Source organism: Dendrobium catenatum, unplaced genomic scaffold (genome assembly GCF_001605985.2).
Source record: "Dendrobium catenatum unplaced genomic scaffold, ASM160598v2 fragScaff_scaffold_1157, whole genome shotgun sequence".
NCBI lineage: Eukaryota > Viridiplantae > Streptophyta > Magnoliopsida > Asparagales > Orchidaceae > Dendrobium > Dendrobium catenatum.
In genome coordinates, this window is record NW_021319619.1 from 80160 (window position 1) to 97134 (window position 16975).

Genomic DNA, 16975 nt, shown 5'->3' on the forward strand with positions numbered 1-16975 from the left:
ATTTTATCAAGTACACAAGGAAATTTTTGGAAGAATTGAAAATGAGAATTCATAACACTAACCCAAATACTTGGGAAACAATAAGAATGTTCAAGTACTAAATTTATTTTTCTACTTGCTGCATTCAATGAAATATCATTCATTTCAGATCATCCATGATGCTTGCACCTATGAAGCATATACATGCAGCTTAATACCAGCCAGATTCAGCACTCACTTTAACCTCACTTTCGTCAACTAGTCTGACAAAATTTTAATCCAAATGCATGAACGAAGAGTATATTTGAGGGGAAACAGAAACTTGCCTTTCTCTGAAGCTCTGCTATGGAATTAAGGAGTAGCTGAGTCTGCATCAAAAGGATAGGTGCACATAGCCTGGAGATTCAACTTCATGCAAAAATTGTATATCCAAAATTCAAGTATTGGAGCGAATGATTTACCCTTTGGGATCTTATATGCTTCAAAGCTGTTTCAAGTTGCTGCTCCAAGTGTTGAAGCTCTTTCAAACTTAGAGTTTCCAGCTTCTCACCCATGAGATGGCTTAAATAATAGCATAATATTATCAGAGCCTTAAGTTAGCAAAACAACGTCTTCATAACTGCAATGTTATATGATACAAAAAGCCAGTGTACCTTCGGCTTTTCTGCAAGGCTTCAATCTTATTCTTAAGCTTTCCGTATTCCTGACAAATGTCTCCCTTCGAGAAAGAAACAAAGTAGGCGTAAGCTATAAATGTACTTGTTTTTTAGTGGTTTCTGTAAAAATGAATAGGTAGAGAGATCTTTCAAAACTGGTTCTCACGAAGCAAACTGGCAAAAAGTCTAGAAATGTTGAAGATGATGATAACACGATGGATGCTGATCCAGACCTGTGACTCAGGTTCTGTATTCTGGAGTGCTTTTTCAGCATAGCAGTACCGCTCATAATGTTCAAGAATCCTATCCATGCTGGTAACAAGGAAAACACAGATCAGCATCACAGTAGCCTTATCATCATATGATTATAGAATATTTGTTATATATATATATATATATATATATATAGAGAGAGAGAGAGAGAGAATATTTTCTTATCTGCAATTGATGTCACTGGAACCTTATTGAAATTGGCTAGTAGATTCGATGAGTCCACATAATTATGACTCTTTTGGTAATCATTGAATTTGTATGGGTTAGTTAAAATCTTATTGGTTCAAGCTATCTTGGTAGACTGGCTATAAATATATACAATTATAAAAGTATTGTGATAAATGATCATGAGTCATTTTAAAATATTTAATGATTTTCATTCATACGATGCGATATTATTCTAAATTGCTACTATAACGACATTCATTATATTGATGTTATATTATAAATTGTTCTCTTTTAATTTTCATATTGCATGCCCCATATCTTATGGTTTATACTTAATAAATAATAATTATCTAGTTCACATGCCAAACTCATTTGTGGTAGTTTTTTTTTAACAGATTCTGCCAAGTTGCTTTATAAACTATCATTGTAGGAGCTGACCTCTAGACATTAGTTATTTCATTAATTTGGTATTTATGTTAAGTTGTGATTCTTTTTCAGACTTCTATTTGGCTTTGGATTGGCTATTACTTTGTAGTTGGTTTTGGCTATTAATTTGTACTTTGTTTCTTTTATTTTCTTTCATTTGTTGATTTTTTATTTCCTTATTGAGTTATTGTTGAAGTCTATGTTGATGAAATGAAAAATTATTTATGTTCTTATACGTATGTTTACATAATTTTTGCTTACAATTATTCATATATGAAACCTTTTTTTTTTCTTGAATACAAAACAACTTTATTTGATCTTGACTATTCAAGTAATTACATTAATTTAAGACGATCATAATTTTTTGTATTGATATGTTAACGCCTTCTGAACTCAAGATGTAATTGAGTAATCAAAGAGATTTATTTTCTATTCAATATACATTATTTTATTAGTATAGCATTTGGAGGATGACTCTTTCAGGTTCTTTTTAATTATTATTATGGCCTCCTACCTTTTTTGCCTATTTATTTTATTTTTTTTATTTGGCTTTGTTTTATTTGTGCAGAATGGCACCCAGGAGAAAGTGTTGCTGTCTCTGGCACTAGTAGTGGCCCAAGAGCTATTGGTGAAGTTATATGTATTCTTAGCGTTCCTTGTTTAGTAAGTTGCCATGGCATTACCGCTCAAATCATTGGGAGCATTAGAGCTTTAACTCCTAATGCTATTGCCCTCATCATGATGATAGCACCAAAATAATGTTAGTCGTCACTATATAATTCCATTTCACCAATACATATACTTATATGATTTTAGGTATGCATCTTTATATCACATAAATCTTGAATTTAGTATTCTAATCAAATTAACCTTGATATTATTTATTTAAATCTCATATTTTAAAGAAAATCATAAAATCATGGTCTCTTCAAGAAACATCATGCCTATGAAGCTAAGGAAATATAAACATTACGATTCCCCCCAAGCAATTATCAATGTTGGTCCTACTAGAGTTGCCCTCCATTTTTGCACAATCTCAAGATGAAGTTTGTTTCCATAAATCAGGTCACTAAGGCTGTGCTAGCCAAAAAAGCTCTTACTAAACAAGCTATTGAGCCCTCATCTCCTAACCAAGGGGAGGAGACCAAATCTAATCATCCCCAAATAGCCAAGGTGTCAACTTACTAAGGCTGCTCCAAAATGTGTAGATTTGCTGTCATCTCTCCCAAAAGAAGGGCTTGTTGGCCTCAAAATCAAATCAACAATAATTAGCTCAACTATTAGTCCGCTTGTTAATGCCACAAAAGTTCTAAAGCAACCTTTTACAATAAGAAGGCACAACAATGAAGTTTCCTCCTATGGCACTAAAATACCAAGCGGGACTAGAAGAAAGGTTAATTCTTGCCTCCAAGTTGACCATCCTAATCTTACCTAATATCACAAAACCAAGTGCCATAGATTAAGACCAATGTCCCAATGACCAACAACCAATTATGTTGAGTAAAAAGAACCAGTTTAGGGGGGCATATCAAGAAGTCATTTTGGGAGGGCACTAGGCCAATCTACCTTAAAAGAACCTCTAAAGAAGGAGAAATATAATTCTTCTTGCATCTATAAATCCTCAAAGCTATGAAAGATGGAAGACTTCAAAGAACACTCATGAAGGAGATGTCTAAGAGGCCGCTACTCAAACAATTGTAAACTCTTGGTGAAATAAATACATGGAAGAACCCCTAATGCTAAAACAAATTACCTGCACCTCAAAAACTTCTGACTAACAAAAAGATAATGATCATTCTTGAAATGAGAAAAAGAGATGTGACCATCACTAAATATATTATATTGACTCACCAAAAAGCTATGTCGTGGTGCACCTTATATGCAATATTGATGATTAGCTTTCCCCCTATCTCTGCATGGCTTCAATAAACACCTTCTAGGAGCTATTGGCCCAGTTGATGAAATTTGATAGATTGCCCAAGCTCTAGGTCTTCAACAACAACAACAATAAAGGGGAAGTTATTCAGGTCTAGGAGACTAGGACCCAAGGAAGAGTGAGGTAAAAGTCACATTCACCTTTTTGGTTGACGAAATGAGAAAATGAGATGCAAACAATCATTCAAAGTCGACGAAGCCAAGAGGGAAGGTCGGATGACTCCTACCCTTTAGGAGAAAAGTAAACATACAATATTCATTTAAGGAGTGTATATAAGATCTTCTAACATGAACTCAAAAGGGATATCTGATTGATAGAATCTCGACATTCAAAGCAGTAACATAATGTTGGCTATTCAAATTATGACAAATACCAATGATTCATGAATAATCTGGTTCAGAATTATTTTCTCTTCAAAAATTTCCTCTGAGTTTCCTTATTGAAAATCCCTTGCAAAATGAGGCAAATTTTATAACTCCAAAATTTTGGGAGAGGTTGTGTGCCTCAAGTTCATCAAAGCCTCCAAGATCTAAGAAATAAGCCAAGGAAACCAAACTAAAATTCAAAAGTATCATCTCCCTTGTTGAATATGAATAGACACTATGAAGACCAATCAATTTAGAGGAATATATGTTCAATCTTTTACTCGACCCGAATTCATATCAAATAAAGGACATTCCTAAAGAGAGTGCTCCAATGCCCCTAGCATTCCCCATCAATCTAATCCATACAACAACAACAACAACAAGCCTTTATCCCACTACATGGGGTCGGCTACATGAATCCTTTTTCTCCATTGTGTCATATTAAAGGTCAAAATCTCATTTAAATCTAATAAAGACAAGTCATTCCTAATATTTTATAACCAAGTCTTTTTAGGTCCACCTCTACCTTTCTTAACATAAGTCAAATCTAATACCTCTACTCTCCTAACCGGGTCATTAGAAGGCCGCCGGTTTATGTGACCAAACCATCTAAGGAAACTCTCTCTAATATTATCTTCTACTGGAGCTACTCCAACCTTTTCACGTATATTCTCATTTCGTATCCTATCTTTAAGGGTAAAGCCACTCATCCACCTGAGCATCCTCATCTCTGCCACACTTAACTTAGTATTATGCTTCTCTTTTAATGGCCAACATTCAGCACCATAAAGCATTGCAGGCCTCACTACCATCTTATATAATTTTATCTTAAGTTTGAGGGGTACTTTTCTATCACACAACAAGCCCAATGCATTCCTCCACTTCAACCATCCAACTTGAATTCTGCTGATAATATCCTCATCTATTTCACAATCTAATCCATATGAATCTTAAAAGATGCCCTATTATTTTTTAAAGGATCATGTTCATTGGCTCAAAGAAGGAGCTTCATTTCCCTAATGAAAAATGAGTTATAAAAAATATTAAGACATAATTGCTCCAAGGCAATAATTTAAAAAAAATCCAAAATAGGTAGCCATTTTAGTCCCAAACGCAGAGTATTATGTTGCTCCAATTCAGTCCATCACCAACAACAACAATAATATCAAGCCTTTATCCTACTATGTGGGGCAGCTACATGAATTCTTTTCCCCCATTGTGTCCTGTTAAGAGCTCAATTCTCATCAAAATCTAATAAAGAAATGTCATTTCTAATATTTTCTAACCAAATCTTTTTAGGTCTATCTCTACTTTTCTTAACATAAGTCAAATCTAATACATCTACTTTGCTAACCAGGTCATCAGAAGACCGCCATTTTATGTGACCAAATCATTTAAGACGACTCTCTTGAAAGTTCGTTAGGGATGTTAAGCCCTATAGAACTGGCCCAAGGCTAAATAAAGAGAGTCGTGAATTGGTAAAGAAGGAACTTTAAGCAAATTACAAACCAAAATCACCACAAAGAAAACAAATGCGGAAATTAAAAGTGCGGAAGTAATAAAGAAAGAACACACCGAATTTATAGTGGTTCGGTCAAACCTTGACCTACGTCCACTCCTTGGAGGCACCCTTCAAGTATTGCACTAAACTAAGTGTCTCTCCTTTAGCCCCCACAGCTAGGCGGAGAAGCCCTTACAAAATCACTTCCACCTTCCCCGGTGCGGCGGAGTCGCCGGGTCTTTTTGACACCAAAGAGATCTTCTTCGTTGGTGAGCTTCCCTCCGTCCAGGATGATTTGACCATGTAATTGCTTTCCTTAAATTCCAGAGAAATTTTGGAAAAATTGACCTGTATCGTCCTGGACGATTCTCTGGACGATGTCAAAAAATAGGTTATTTCTAAATAGATCTGGCGGCAGATTCTTGCTGAATTGAGCCTATCGTCCTAGCCGATACAAAATCGTCCAGGACGATGTGTTTTGCATAATGACGGCTGCTTTAATGAGGATGCCCTAATTAGATTTTCTACTTTTATCAGATCGTCAAGGACGATATAAATATCGTCCCGGACGATGTTACCAAAAATAGAAATCTTTTAGGGCACAACAGAAAATCTTTCAAGTTACAAATCATTAGATGCCACACCAAATACAACAGACTCAAGAAAGGAAAAAGATTACAAACTGACACAGACCTAGTCTATCCAATCTTGAGCTGGTTCTAAATTGCAGTCTGATCGTGTGGACTTGAAACGTTAGCACATAAGGCAATCATAGAGAAATAAGGAATGTTTGCTATCATCAAAATCATAAACCATAGATCCGCAACATCTCTAATCTTATCTTCCACTGGAGCTACTCCAACCTTTTCGCGTATATGCTTATTTTGTATCCTGTCTCTAAGAGAAAGTGATGTAGAACAAACATGTGAAGATGAGTTGCTTACAGAAATTTGCACGCTTAATATTTTGAGAACAATATTAAATAAAATTTATGTCAATTTAAACGCTTAAGATAAAACAATAAGGTGATAAAACAAACTTAGTCTAAATTACATGCATAGGAGTTAAGATCGTAAAACAATTAATTAATCTAACATTGCATACATGAATGATTTTCAACGTAAATCCCTAAACTAACAATGAGATTAGGCACTATATATGCACGAGTCCCTCACTCAACTCTTTAGTTCTCTAAGCTTTAGCGGTGAAGAGCTTGACATGAGCTTTGTGAATCAAAATATAACCACGTTGGAGAAGTAAACTAAGAAGATAAAAAAGTTGGGAGTAGAGTTTACCCAAAGTAGAGGAGCTATTATGCTCCAGTGTGATCGTTTAAATGTGTGAGCAGTGGACAACAACTCTAACTCACTAATGGCCTTTGGACAGTATTCTGGCAGTTTCTAAGTGGAGGACAGCCAACTAGCATAATCTAGAATATGTAGACAACAACTTGTAGACTCAGGATAGTAGTTATCAAGGCTTCTATCCCTGGGATAGCTTACGGAACCAATCCAGGAATCTGAACAGCAAGCTGGAGGACTTGGGAACAACAGAACTGCTGTTTCTGCTACTGTAGTTCTTCTGGACAGCAGCTTCCTATGTTCTGAGTCCCATGGCAGCACTTAGAACTTGTCCAGAATTCTGGATAGCATGTTGGAGAGGAGAAATTCAAGATTTACCACCTTCTGGATGCACAAAAAGCTGGGGAAATGTGGCGGGGAGTTTTGTGGACAGCTGGGGAAATAATGTTAGAATTTAATTACTTGCTTAGGTGGCACGTGTAGTTAAATTCAGATTAAGTGAAAGTGGTGGGATGAATTTGAATTTGAATTCAAATTCAAATTGAAAGAATTAAAGTGGAAGAGAGAAATTGGGGGAGAGGGGAGGCGGCATGGGGAGGTGATTAAGGAGTCTTAATTGGGAGCATTTAATGAAAGTGGAGAGAGAGAGAGAGAGGGAGGGAAAAATTGTGTCCACATTCAACAAATGTGGACCAAGGCATTAATTGCAAGTGGGGATTAAATCTGAGATTTATTTCAGATTTAAGGTGCTTTGGCGTGATTTAATTTGAATTTTGAATTCAAATTCAAGTGGGATGGAGCCTTAATAGGAAGCAATAGGATTTAGCCCATTAATTGGTGGCCGGTGGCATCATAAGGGGAGGATAAGTATGGGGAAGATTTTAATAAGTTTCCAAATGAGGTTTGTCACATAGGAAAGAGAATAAACAACCCTTTTTAATTTAAAATTAAATCGGATTGAAATTTAAAAACTTTCCTTATTGGCAAAATTCCAAATAAGGAAAGTATTTGAAATTTGAATTTCAAATTTCAAACAATGGTACTTTCATTTTCCATGGAGCTAATTTAGGAAGGGAATTATGGCGATTGAAATCGTCATAATTGAGGTGGATCCAATGGGGAGCTGACGGTGATGGGGGCTTGGGGGGATGACGCTGGTGTGAGGAGGGGAGAGTTGATCCGCCGGTTGGAGAGGGGAATTTGGTGCTTCTAGAAGGTAGGATTGGAGTCGGGGTGCATGCAGTGGTGGAGCTCGGTAGGAGGGCATTTGTTGGATGGCGGGTATGGAGAGGAAGGTGGGTACGGAAGATGGAAACTAAAATAAATAATTAAGAACTCACAAAGAGATTGTAAAACTGTGAACCTTAGACTCTTCCAAAGGTTAATGGGTATTGCTTTCACCCACCTAGGGTCTCTCCTCCCATGAACTCACTTAGAGATCAAGCAAAGAAAATAAAATTTCATTCAATATTCATCATCCTACAATACAAGAGAGTTAGCATATAAATAGGCCTCATGAAAAGAAAAATATCAAAGACTAAAATACCCTTCAGGCTACAACACCACATGACCACTCCTAAAGGTAAAATGGGAAAACAATAATATAAGACAAACTAGTACATAAGACATAAAAAATAAAATAAAATAAAATATGCTCTAGATCGTAGTCGTTGATCTTCCGATGTCCTCATCAGAAAGTCACTCATCCACATGAGTATCCTCATCTTTGCAACACTTAACTTAATATTATACTTCTCTTTTAATGGACAACATTCTGCACCATAAAGCATTGCATGTCTTAGCACCATATTATATAATTTTCCCTTTAGTTTGAGGGGGACTTTTCTATCACATAATAAGTCTGATGCATTCCTCCACTTAAATCATCTAACTTGAATTATACTAATAATATCCCCATATTTTTCACCATCACTCTGAACAAAAAACCCAAGATATCAAAACATGTACTCTTATTAATGACTTGATCGTCCAAAGTCACAATCCCCCCACTAGATCTATTATTACTAAAATTACACTCTATATATTCAATTTTACATCTTCTCAAACGAAAGCCTTTAGACTCTAAGGTTGACCTCCATAATTCAAGTTTACCTTCAACTCCCTCTCTAGTCTTATCAACAAGAAGAATATCATCAGCAAAAAGCATACACCATGGTACAACCTCTTGCAAATGTTTACTGAAACAGCAATGACTAAAGCAAGAAGATATGGGCATAAGGTTGATCCTTAATTTATCCAATTCAATCCATCGACGATACAAAATTGATCCAAAATAATTCTTTGTTTTGTAATTGTGATATAAAATTGATCCCAATATAGTCCTGCAATTATATAAAATTGATTCAATTAGTCCCAAATGAGTCATTTTGGATTAAATTTGTATAGTCAAGGGACTAAATTCGAGTTACATGATCTAAATTCACCATATACGTAGTTGGGGGATTATTTTGAAGTTTACCTATTTAAAAATAAATAAATATCATAGGGTTGTTATGGAAAATAAGTTGAAGACCCAAATGTGACTTTATTGGATTTCAATTGATCTCAAGGTCCTGGCTAGTCATCTTAATGTGCACCTAAACATGCGTGTTGCATCAAAATGAAAATCAACCTAGTAAAACTTAATTTATCAGGACAGTTTGTCTATAGAGTGAGGTTTTAAGACCCACTAATTTGTACATTTTAATATGTGTTGTGCCTACATGAAGGCATATCAAAATCCAAGGCCGTTAAATCCAACCTTCTATTTTTTCCACAGATTAAAAAAAACCCACATGCTAAATCAAAACTAAAGGCTTCTATAGGATGTAAGCCCATCTATATTTATTTGAATCTTTAAATGGATGTAACCCTCAAACCAACCTGGTCTATTGGTATCGAATACAAATATTATGAGTTCCCATGTTCATAAGCCCATTAATCCAAACCAAATAAATCATCAACAACAACAAGCCTTTATCCCACTACGTGGGGTTGGCTACATAATCATTTTTCTCCATTGTGTTTTGTTAAGAGTCAAATTCTCATTTAAATATAATAAAAAAAATGTTATTTATAATATTTTCTAACAAAGTCTTTTTAAGTCTACCTCTACCTGTGAAAGCCATTTTTTTCATTCCAGGATTGTCTGGGATGAAGTTGGATCGTCCGGGACGATCAGTACAAATCTGCAGACAGAGAGGTTCGTCCCAGGACGAAATTTGGATCGTCCGTATGAAATTTGTCCAGAGAGCAAGTCGTCCAGGAACGAATACACTTCGTTTAAAGACGAAATTCGTCCAGAGGACAAATCGTCCCGGGACGAATACACTTCGTCCGGGACGATCTGCATGTGTATATATTGGATTGAGATATTTTGAAGAGAGAGAAAAGCCCATGAGAGAGAAAAACGAAGGAAAAAGAAGAAAAAGAAATTTTTGGGCTACTTTGGTCCGTTTTCGTCCGTCACAATAGTTGAAAAAGTTGATTGACTAGAGGTAAGGCACACTATGCCTTTCTTTATTTTCAGAAATGTGGATTTTGATGACTTTTCTGTTTCAAATTCGATTTCGTTAGCGTAAATCTGGTATCATTTTATTCTGGTAAACTTTTTACCGTGTAACTTTTGATATGTTTCTGAGACAATGTTTTTGCACATTTTGAGTATTTTCTGGATGATTTTCACCGGGTATTTTGAATTCTGCGACGTTTTTATCGAATAGCAAATTATCTAGATATTGAAAAATGTTTCGTCAGTACAATGAAAGTCTTAAAATGATATTTTATATTATCTGTGGTAATTTGATAAATTTCTGAAATTGTGAATTCTGTAGAATTTCCGTATACTGCCATTATGCCGCTGATGATTTTTCTGACGAAAGTTGATTTCTGAATTTGAATGTTTTGATGTGCTGTGATATCAGAAGGGATTTATAAGGGGCTAGAATCCTAGAGATTCTGTCTGTGTCAGGAAAATCTGAAAAGCAATTCTGATCTGAAAATTCTGTATATCTGACAAGTTCTGGTGCTGTAAGCACAAGGGAGTTATAAGGGACCAGAATCCTTAGAGATTCTTTCTGTGTTAGGGAATGGAGGCATAAGGGACTAGAATCCGTTGAGATTCTATCTATGTCAGGGAAGGGAGGCATAAGGGGTCAGAATTCGTTGAGATTCTGTCAGGGTCCGGGAATCTGATTTGTACAATTCTGTCTATTATGTACGTTTCTGTCTGTTCTGTACGATTCTGTTTATTCTATACGATTCGGTCTGTTCTGTAAAATCTGACTTGAATATTCTGTTATATGAAATGAATTTCGTTTGTGGTTTGATTTCTGTTTGATCAAGTATCTGTATTTTGTTCGCTTATACGATTTCTGAATGATTATCTGAATTCTATACGGCAACTATTCTGATGATTTTTTGTTGTGAGTTTCTGGAGATTTTGATTGGTTAGTGTAGTCTTGCTGAGCTGTTAGCTCATCCTTGTTATCTGCGTGATTTTCAGGTTCTGGAAAAGGGAAGGAAGTCTTGGACTAGCCGTTATGTGTCTGATCTAAGTTTATGTACTTTTGTACTTTTGATTTTTGTACAGTCATGGCTTTTCTGTTCTGTTCTTTCTGTCTGTAACCATGCACTGCATTGTATATGATTATTTTGATGAAAGAAGAAAATATAGATGAATTGTTCTGTATATTAGGATGTTTATAGTAGTTCTGTGTTTTCTGTATGTCTGAGATTTGGAAGAAGGTCTGAAGCAAATTCCAAAGCTAGATCCTGAATGTTTTCTTCGTCGCGACCCGACGCGATGGGATTCGTTCCGGTCGGGTTGGGTTGTGACACTACCTTTCTTAACACAATTCAAATCTAATACATCTACTTTCCTAACCGAGTCATCGGAATGCTATCGTTTTATGTGACCAAACCATCTAAGGCGACTCTCTTTAATCTTATCTTTCATTGGAGTCACTCCAACATTTTTACATATATGATCATTTCGTATCCTGCCTCTAAGAGTAAAGTCACTCATCCACCTGAGCATCCTCATGTTTGCAACACTTAACTTAATATTATGTTTTTTTTTAATGACCAAGATTCTGCACCATAAAGCATTGCAGGTCTTACCACCATCTTATAGAATTTCCCCTTAAGTTTAAGGGGGACTTTTCTATCACACAACAAGCCCAATACATTCCTCAACTTCAACCATACAACTTGAATTCTACTAATAATATCCCCATCTATTTCACCATCACTCTGAACAATAGACCCAAGATATCTAAAAGATGTACTCTTATTAATAACTTGATCACCAAAAGTCACAACCCTTTACTAGATCTATTACTACTAAAATTATACTGCATGTATTTAGTTTTAGATCTACTCAAACATAAACCTTTAGACTCTAAGGTTGACCTTCATAATTCATATTTGCCTTCAACTCTCTCTCTCTCTCTCTCTCTAATCTTATCAACAAGAAGAATATCATCAACAAGAAGCATACACCAGGGTACAACCTCTTGCAAATGTCTAGTGAGAACATCCATGACTAAAGCAGAAAGTTATGGACTTAAGGCTGCACCTTGATGTAAGCTAACTGAAATAGGCAAATACTTGGTCAAATCACCTTATGTTTGAACACAAGTAACAGCTCCAAACAAAATACATCAATCGATAACAATTAAAATCAACCAAAGCCCACATACATCCATTCCAGTTTTCTCCATATACATGAGAGGTGACAACTCATGGTGTCTTATTAGATTTCCTGAAAATTAGACATTAGTAGGTTTGGCCCTTTGGTATGCTCAAGATAACCAAATCATGGATCTTGATAAAATCTATCTCCATTCTCTAGCGGTTCTCCATTAATTCAATTAAACCTAAATATTAAGCCTAAGCCTTAGTAAAAATTGAGCCTAAGTAACCATCTTAATTGAGAGCATTTTCTTATTAGTGAGAGGTGTAATTAACTATGGGGCTTGTACCTATAGGAATTCTTAACCCCATATCTAAATAAACTTTGATCTAAATAATAGGGAATATCTTGCTAAAATAAACCTAATCTATCTTATAAAAAATGAACTCATGAGTTAAAGAATGGATTGTGTTTTTATAAGCTATCAATCTGCAGTAGTCTTGTTGGCATAGATTTTTCATATTTACAAGAGGATGGTAGACCTTCGCTTCTCTTGTGATGCTATTTTAACATTTGATTTAGTTGGTTAAGCTTCTTTTATAGATAAATAATCATTTTAAAGGGCTATTGCCCGAAGCATGTAACGATGTAGCTTGGCTGCTCATGAGTATGAATGGAGAGATTCTTGATATTGGTGAGGTTTCATACCATCATTTGGTTGGTTCAATGAGACTATGTTAGACCGGTCCAGTGAGTCCATACGAGACTGTCCCATGCGAATAGAGGCGGAAGTCTCGGCCTTCTGTATGTGACGATCAAGCCGCCCAGTTCAAAGGAAGTGATAAGGAAGCGTTTAGGAGAAGTTTAGGAGGGAAATTTGAATGTAGGGACTGTTTAGAGATTTCCTTTTGAATTGTATGCATTAAATAATTTGTTTTCCTAGGGTTAGGGCATCGTGAATTTGGTTTAAATTTGAGATCTCTTAGTTTCTTTGGGCTCTAGTAGTGTCTAGAGATTTGGGATTGATAGATCCTCCTCTCGAGTAGAGGATCAATTGTATCTTGGTATTTTTCATTCGTGTCTTTGATTATTGCAATAAAAACTAATGTTTTTTTTTCGTTTTCGTTGAGTTCGAAAGAGGTTTTCTCGCTTTTTTTTCTTAATTGATAGGAATTACTGTAAATCTTCAAGTGTTTCCTATCAAATTGGTATCAGAGCAGATTTTGGGACTGTTTTAAGGTTTTTCTGTGAAAACCAGCTACTGTTTTTAGCTAGAAGAGGGGCTATTTGTTGTTTTCAAGGGTCGAATTCCAATTTTATGAGTTTACAAAGATCCGAGTATTGATGGTGGCCAAGAAAGTGGATGAATTTGAAGAACGCCTTGAAGTGGAGATCGGACAAATGAAATCTGAAATTTCATATCTACAAAATTAAGTTTCATATTTAAAGAAAGACATTTCAACCATCCACGAGAAGATGGATGAGAATTTTTTTCAACCTGGGGGATATGTTGAAGAAAGTACTCAAGGGCCAAACCAAAATATAACCATCAGAGGGGAGGGAAGGCGCCGACAACCAGGGAGATGGGAAAAACCCTAAGCCAATCAGACAAAAAGGAGATAAGGAGGTGGAGACTTGAAGGCCGAAGAGAGAATACCTCTCCTAGAGCCTTTTCCTAAGGAGGAGCAAGGTAGGGGATATGAGGAGAGCCATGAGGAGGTAGGTGCAAGAACGAAGATGTGTTGATTTGGAGAGGAGAGGAACAAGATTGGAAAGGAAAAAGGGTAATTATGACCAAAGGGGGATTGAATTTGAAAGGGGAGGGGGCTTGTTATGATTCAAGGGGTGCTGCATTTGAGAGGAGAAGGTGAAAAATTAATGAAAGGTTGGGGTATGAACATAGAAGGGATGACTGGGACAGTTGGGGGGAACCACCCCTTGGGGAAGGGAAAATTATGAAGGGAATAGAGGGAACTAAGGCGATCTGAGGGTGAGGAAACTAAAAATGCCTATCTTTGAGGGAGAGGATGCACATGGGTGGATCTACAAGGTGGAAAGGTACTTACTGTCAATAGGTTGACAGACGAGGAGAAGCTGACGACAACCGAGATGTGCTTGGAAGGGAAAGCTTGAACATGGTATCAATGGAGGGATACGAGGCGACCAATAAGGACTTGGAGGGAGTTTGAGGACTGCTTGTTGGTAGGGGTGTCAATTTCGGGTCACGGTCTGGTTCGGGTTGAACCCGGAACTAACACGGCACTATTTGGGTCAACCCGAACCCGATCCATTTCTGCAAACGAGTCAATTTTTCAGACTCGAACCCGATGCGCTTCAAGTTCGGGTCAATCCGATCTGACCCGCCAAGAGCCAGCCCTGTGTGGTTGTGCGTGAGTTCGCGGTTCATCCTCGATGGAGGCATTGCAGACTAGACCGGAGGCTTGCTGTCAGTGACGGTGAACGGAGTGGTCACTAGCAGAGGCGGGAGGCCGGACGGCCTGGACCGATGCACGGGAATGACGGAGCGGAGGATGGAGGATCGGAGGTCGTCCGGTTTGCGCTGCCAAATGACACCGACGGGCCTGAGATGGAAATGACTGAACGGACTGAGCAGACAGACGACGCAAGTCACGCAATTGACTGACTAAGCGGGACGGACGACAGACGACGCAACACAACTAAGCGGGAAATCCGAAATTCGGGTCAAACCGGGTTATTTTCGGGTTTTCTGGTCAACACGAATCCGACCCGCTTTTACAAACAGGTCGAAATCCCAAACTCGAAGCCGACCCGGTTCGGGTTTGGGTCATCCCAAATTCGGGTCAACACGAATCCGACCCGCTTTAACACAAGATTGTTCAGTGATAGAGTACCACGAGAGATTAGAGCACCTTGCTGTCGTGGAGAAGTGACATTCAATATCAACTGTGCCTAATTGATATTGGGCCCAAGATTCTTTGAATATGTAGAATAAGATTCCCTTCTCAAGTCAATCTTCACACGAAAGGACAAGAATGTTATAACTTTTCTGAAAATATGAACCAACCTATTAGTTGTTCTTTTGTAGTGTCGAGGAGGAATTGAAGTGATTAGTAGCTTATTTTAGAGTGGGAGTTGTCTATTCTCATAATGGAGAAACAATCATTATCCTCTTTGGTTTCAAGAAGGGAACTAAATCAGAGTTTAGGTCCTCTTAAGTTGGTTCTTTGATGTTGAGCATTTGTGAGCATTCTTTGAAACAGGAGGATGACCATTTGTCGTTGTTGTATGACTCCTAATTTAGCATTAATGGCTACCGATTAGTCTATTTGTCGTTTATTCTCTAGTCGTATTTTTCATAATATAGTTAATTGATTGTTGTGTTAGAATTAACATATCAAATTTTGTACGTTTACAGATTTCACTGAATAGCCACAAGCCAATAGAATTCATTTCTCTGTTCAAAACAGCTGCAAGCACGCAGAAATCCCTATAGCAGGATCGGCACAGTTCCGCAAGGGAGGAATTTTACATAATTTTTTTGTAGCCAGTTCCTACACTAACTGCGGCACTGTAGCACAGTGAATTCCTGTGCGGTGTAGTTTGGTAGCCGAGTTATCACAATGGGATTTTCTTTGAAGATTAGAGGAATATTCGGCACATTCCAAGTGACAAAGGCTGAAGGTAATTTTGAGAAACTATAGCAAGATATGAATTTAATTATTGACTTCATGTAATGAATTGGTTTGATGTGAGTGTGCAATTTAATTAAAGAATCAGTGATTTTGTGTGGTATCTTGGAGCAATGGAAAGAAAGAGTGGAAAAAAAGAATAATAGAAAGGAGATGAAAGAGGATTCTTTGGATATATGCATAGAGAAAGTTTCGAGGTAAATGATTATATGTATTAATTAGTTATATACAATTTATTTGAGTAATAAATTTAGCACTTAAAAGAATTAGATGGATAACTTGTAGGTAACTTATAATCGCAGAAGAGTGCGAAGTAGAGAATTGGAGTAGACGACTCGGCAATGAGGTAAGTAATGCAATTTTTTAATTAAAGAGTATATGTTATGATTGTAGACATGTACACTAATTTTGAATGTCAATTTGAAAAGATAGTCATTAAAGTAGATGACTTTACATTATGCATGTTAACAATCTAGTATTCATGTATGAGCAACCACGTACGAATTTGAATGAATCAAATTTATAATAAAATGCAATATAAATGTTTACAGATTTTCCCAGTTGAGAACATTTTGAAAAGAATTACTATTTTGTATATAATACATACTCATTCTTTTGATATAAACATTAAAACAAATATGATGTTATGAAAGTCAGCAATCGTATAATACAAATATGAACTATAAATATGTGAAGTGTATTGAATATCAATTTAAAGTAAAGATTGACTATAAATGATGTATAACTTACTTCTCATGTATGTGACTACATTGTAAGTGGGGCAATAAAGACCCCTAAAGAGGCAAAACAGACTTCTATGTAATTCAATGACGATAATGTCAAGTTTATCGTGTTTCCATTGAATATTTTTATGAAATTGTAGCCAAATCTTTAATAACTGAAATTGATAGTCAATATAGATTTTAAGTAAAGTAAATGTTAATACCAAATATCATTGTATGATGTTTTCTTAAGTTTATTTATCTTATGATTTCAATGTGATAATTTTTAATCATACAATATAACTGTTATTTAATTTGCATAATTTATTAAGCCTTATATCT

General features: G+C 36.3%; 1 protein-coding gene and 1 long non-coding RNA gene across 3 annotated transcripts in view; one reads left to right on the plus strand and one right to left on the minus strand.

The window, feature by feature from the left end:
* The window catches only part of LOC110103237 (truncated transcription factor CAULIFLOWER A), a 38489-nt gene that overhangs the window by 12679 nt on the left and 8835 nt on the right, over nucleotides 1-16975 (minus strand). For both annotated transcript variants that reach the window (XM_020831865.2, XM_020831873.2), the window contains exons 2-5: nucleotides 869-947; nucleotides 633-697; nucleotides 441-540; nucleotides 306-347 (exon numbers count right to left, since the gene is read on the minus strand). In XM_020831865.2, coding sequence (XP_020687524.1) covers nucleotides 306-347; nucleotides 441-540; nucleotides 633-697; nucleotides 869-947 — 286 coding nt within the window. The remainder of the gene's footprint in view (nucleotides 1-305; nucleotides 348-440; nucleotides 541-632; nucleotides 698-868; nucleotides 948-16975) is intronic.
* Nucleotides 1049-16278, plus strand: LOC110103251. Its single transcript, XR_003702142.1, has 3 exons — nucleotides 1049-2165; nucleotides 15638-15903; nucleotides 15994-16278. It is a non-coding gene; the product is annotated as an uncharacterized LOC110103251 (long non-coding RNA).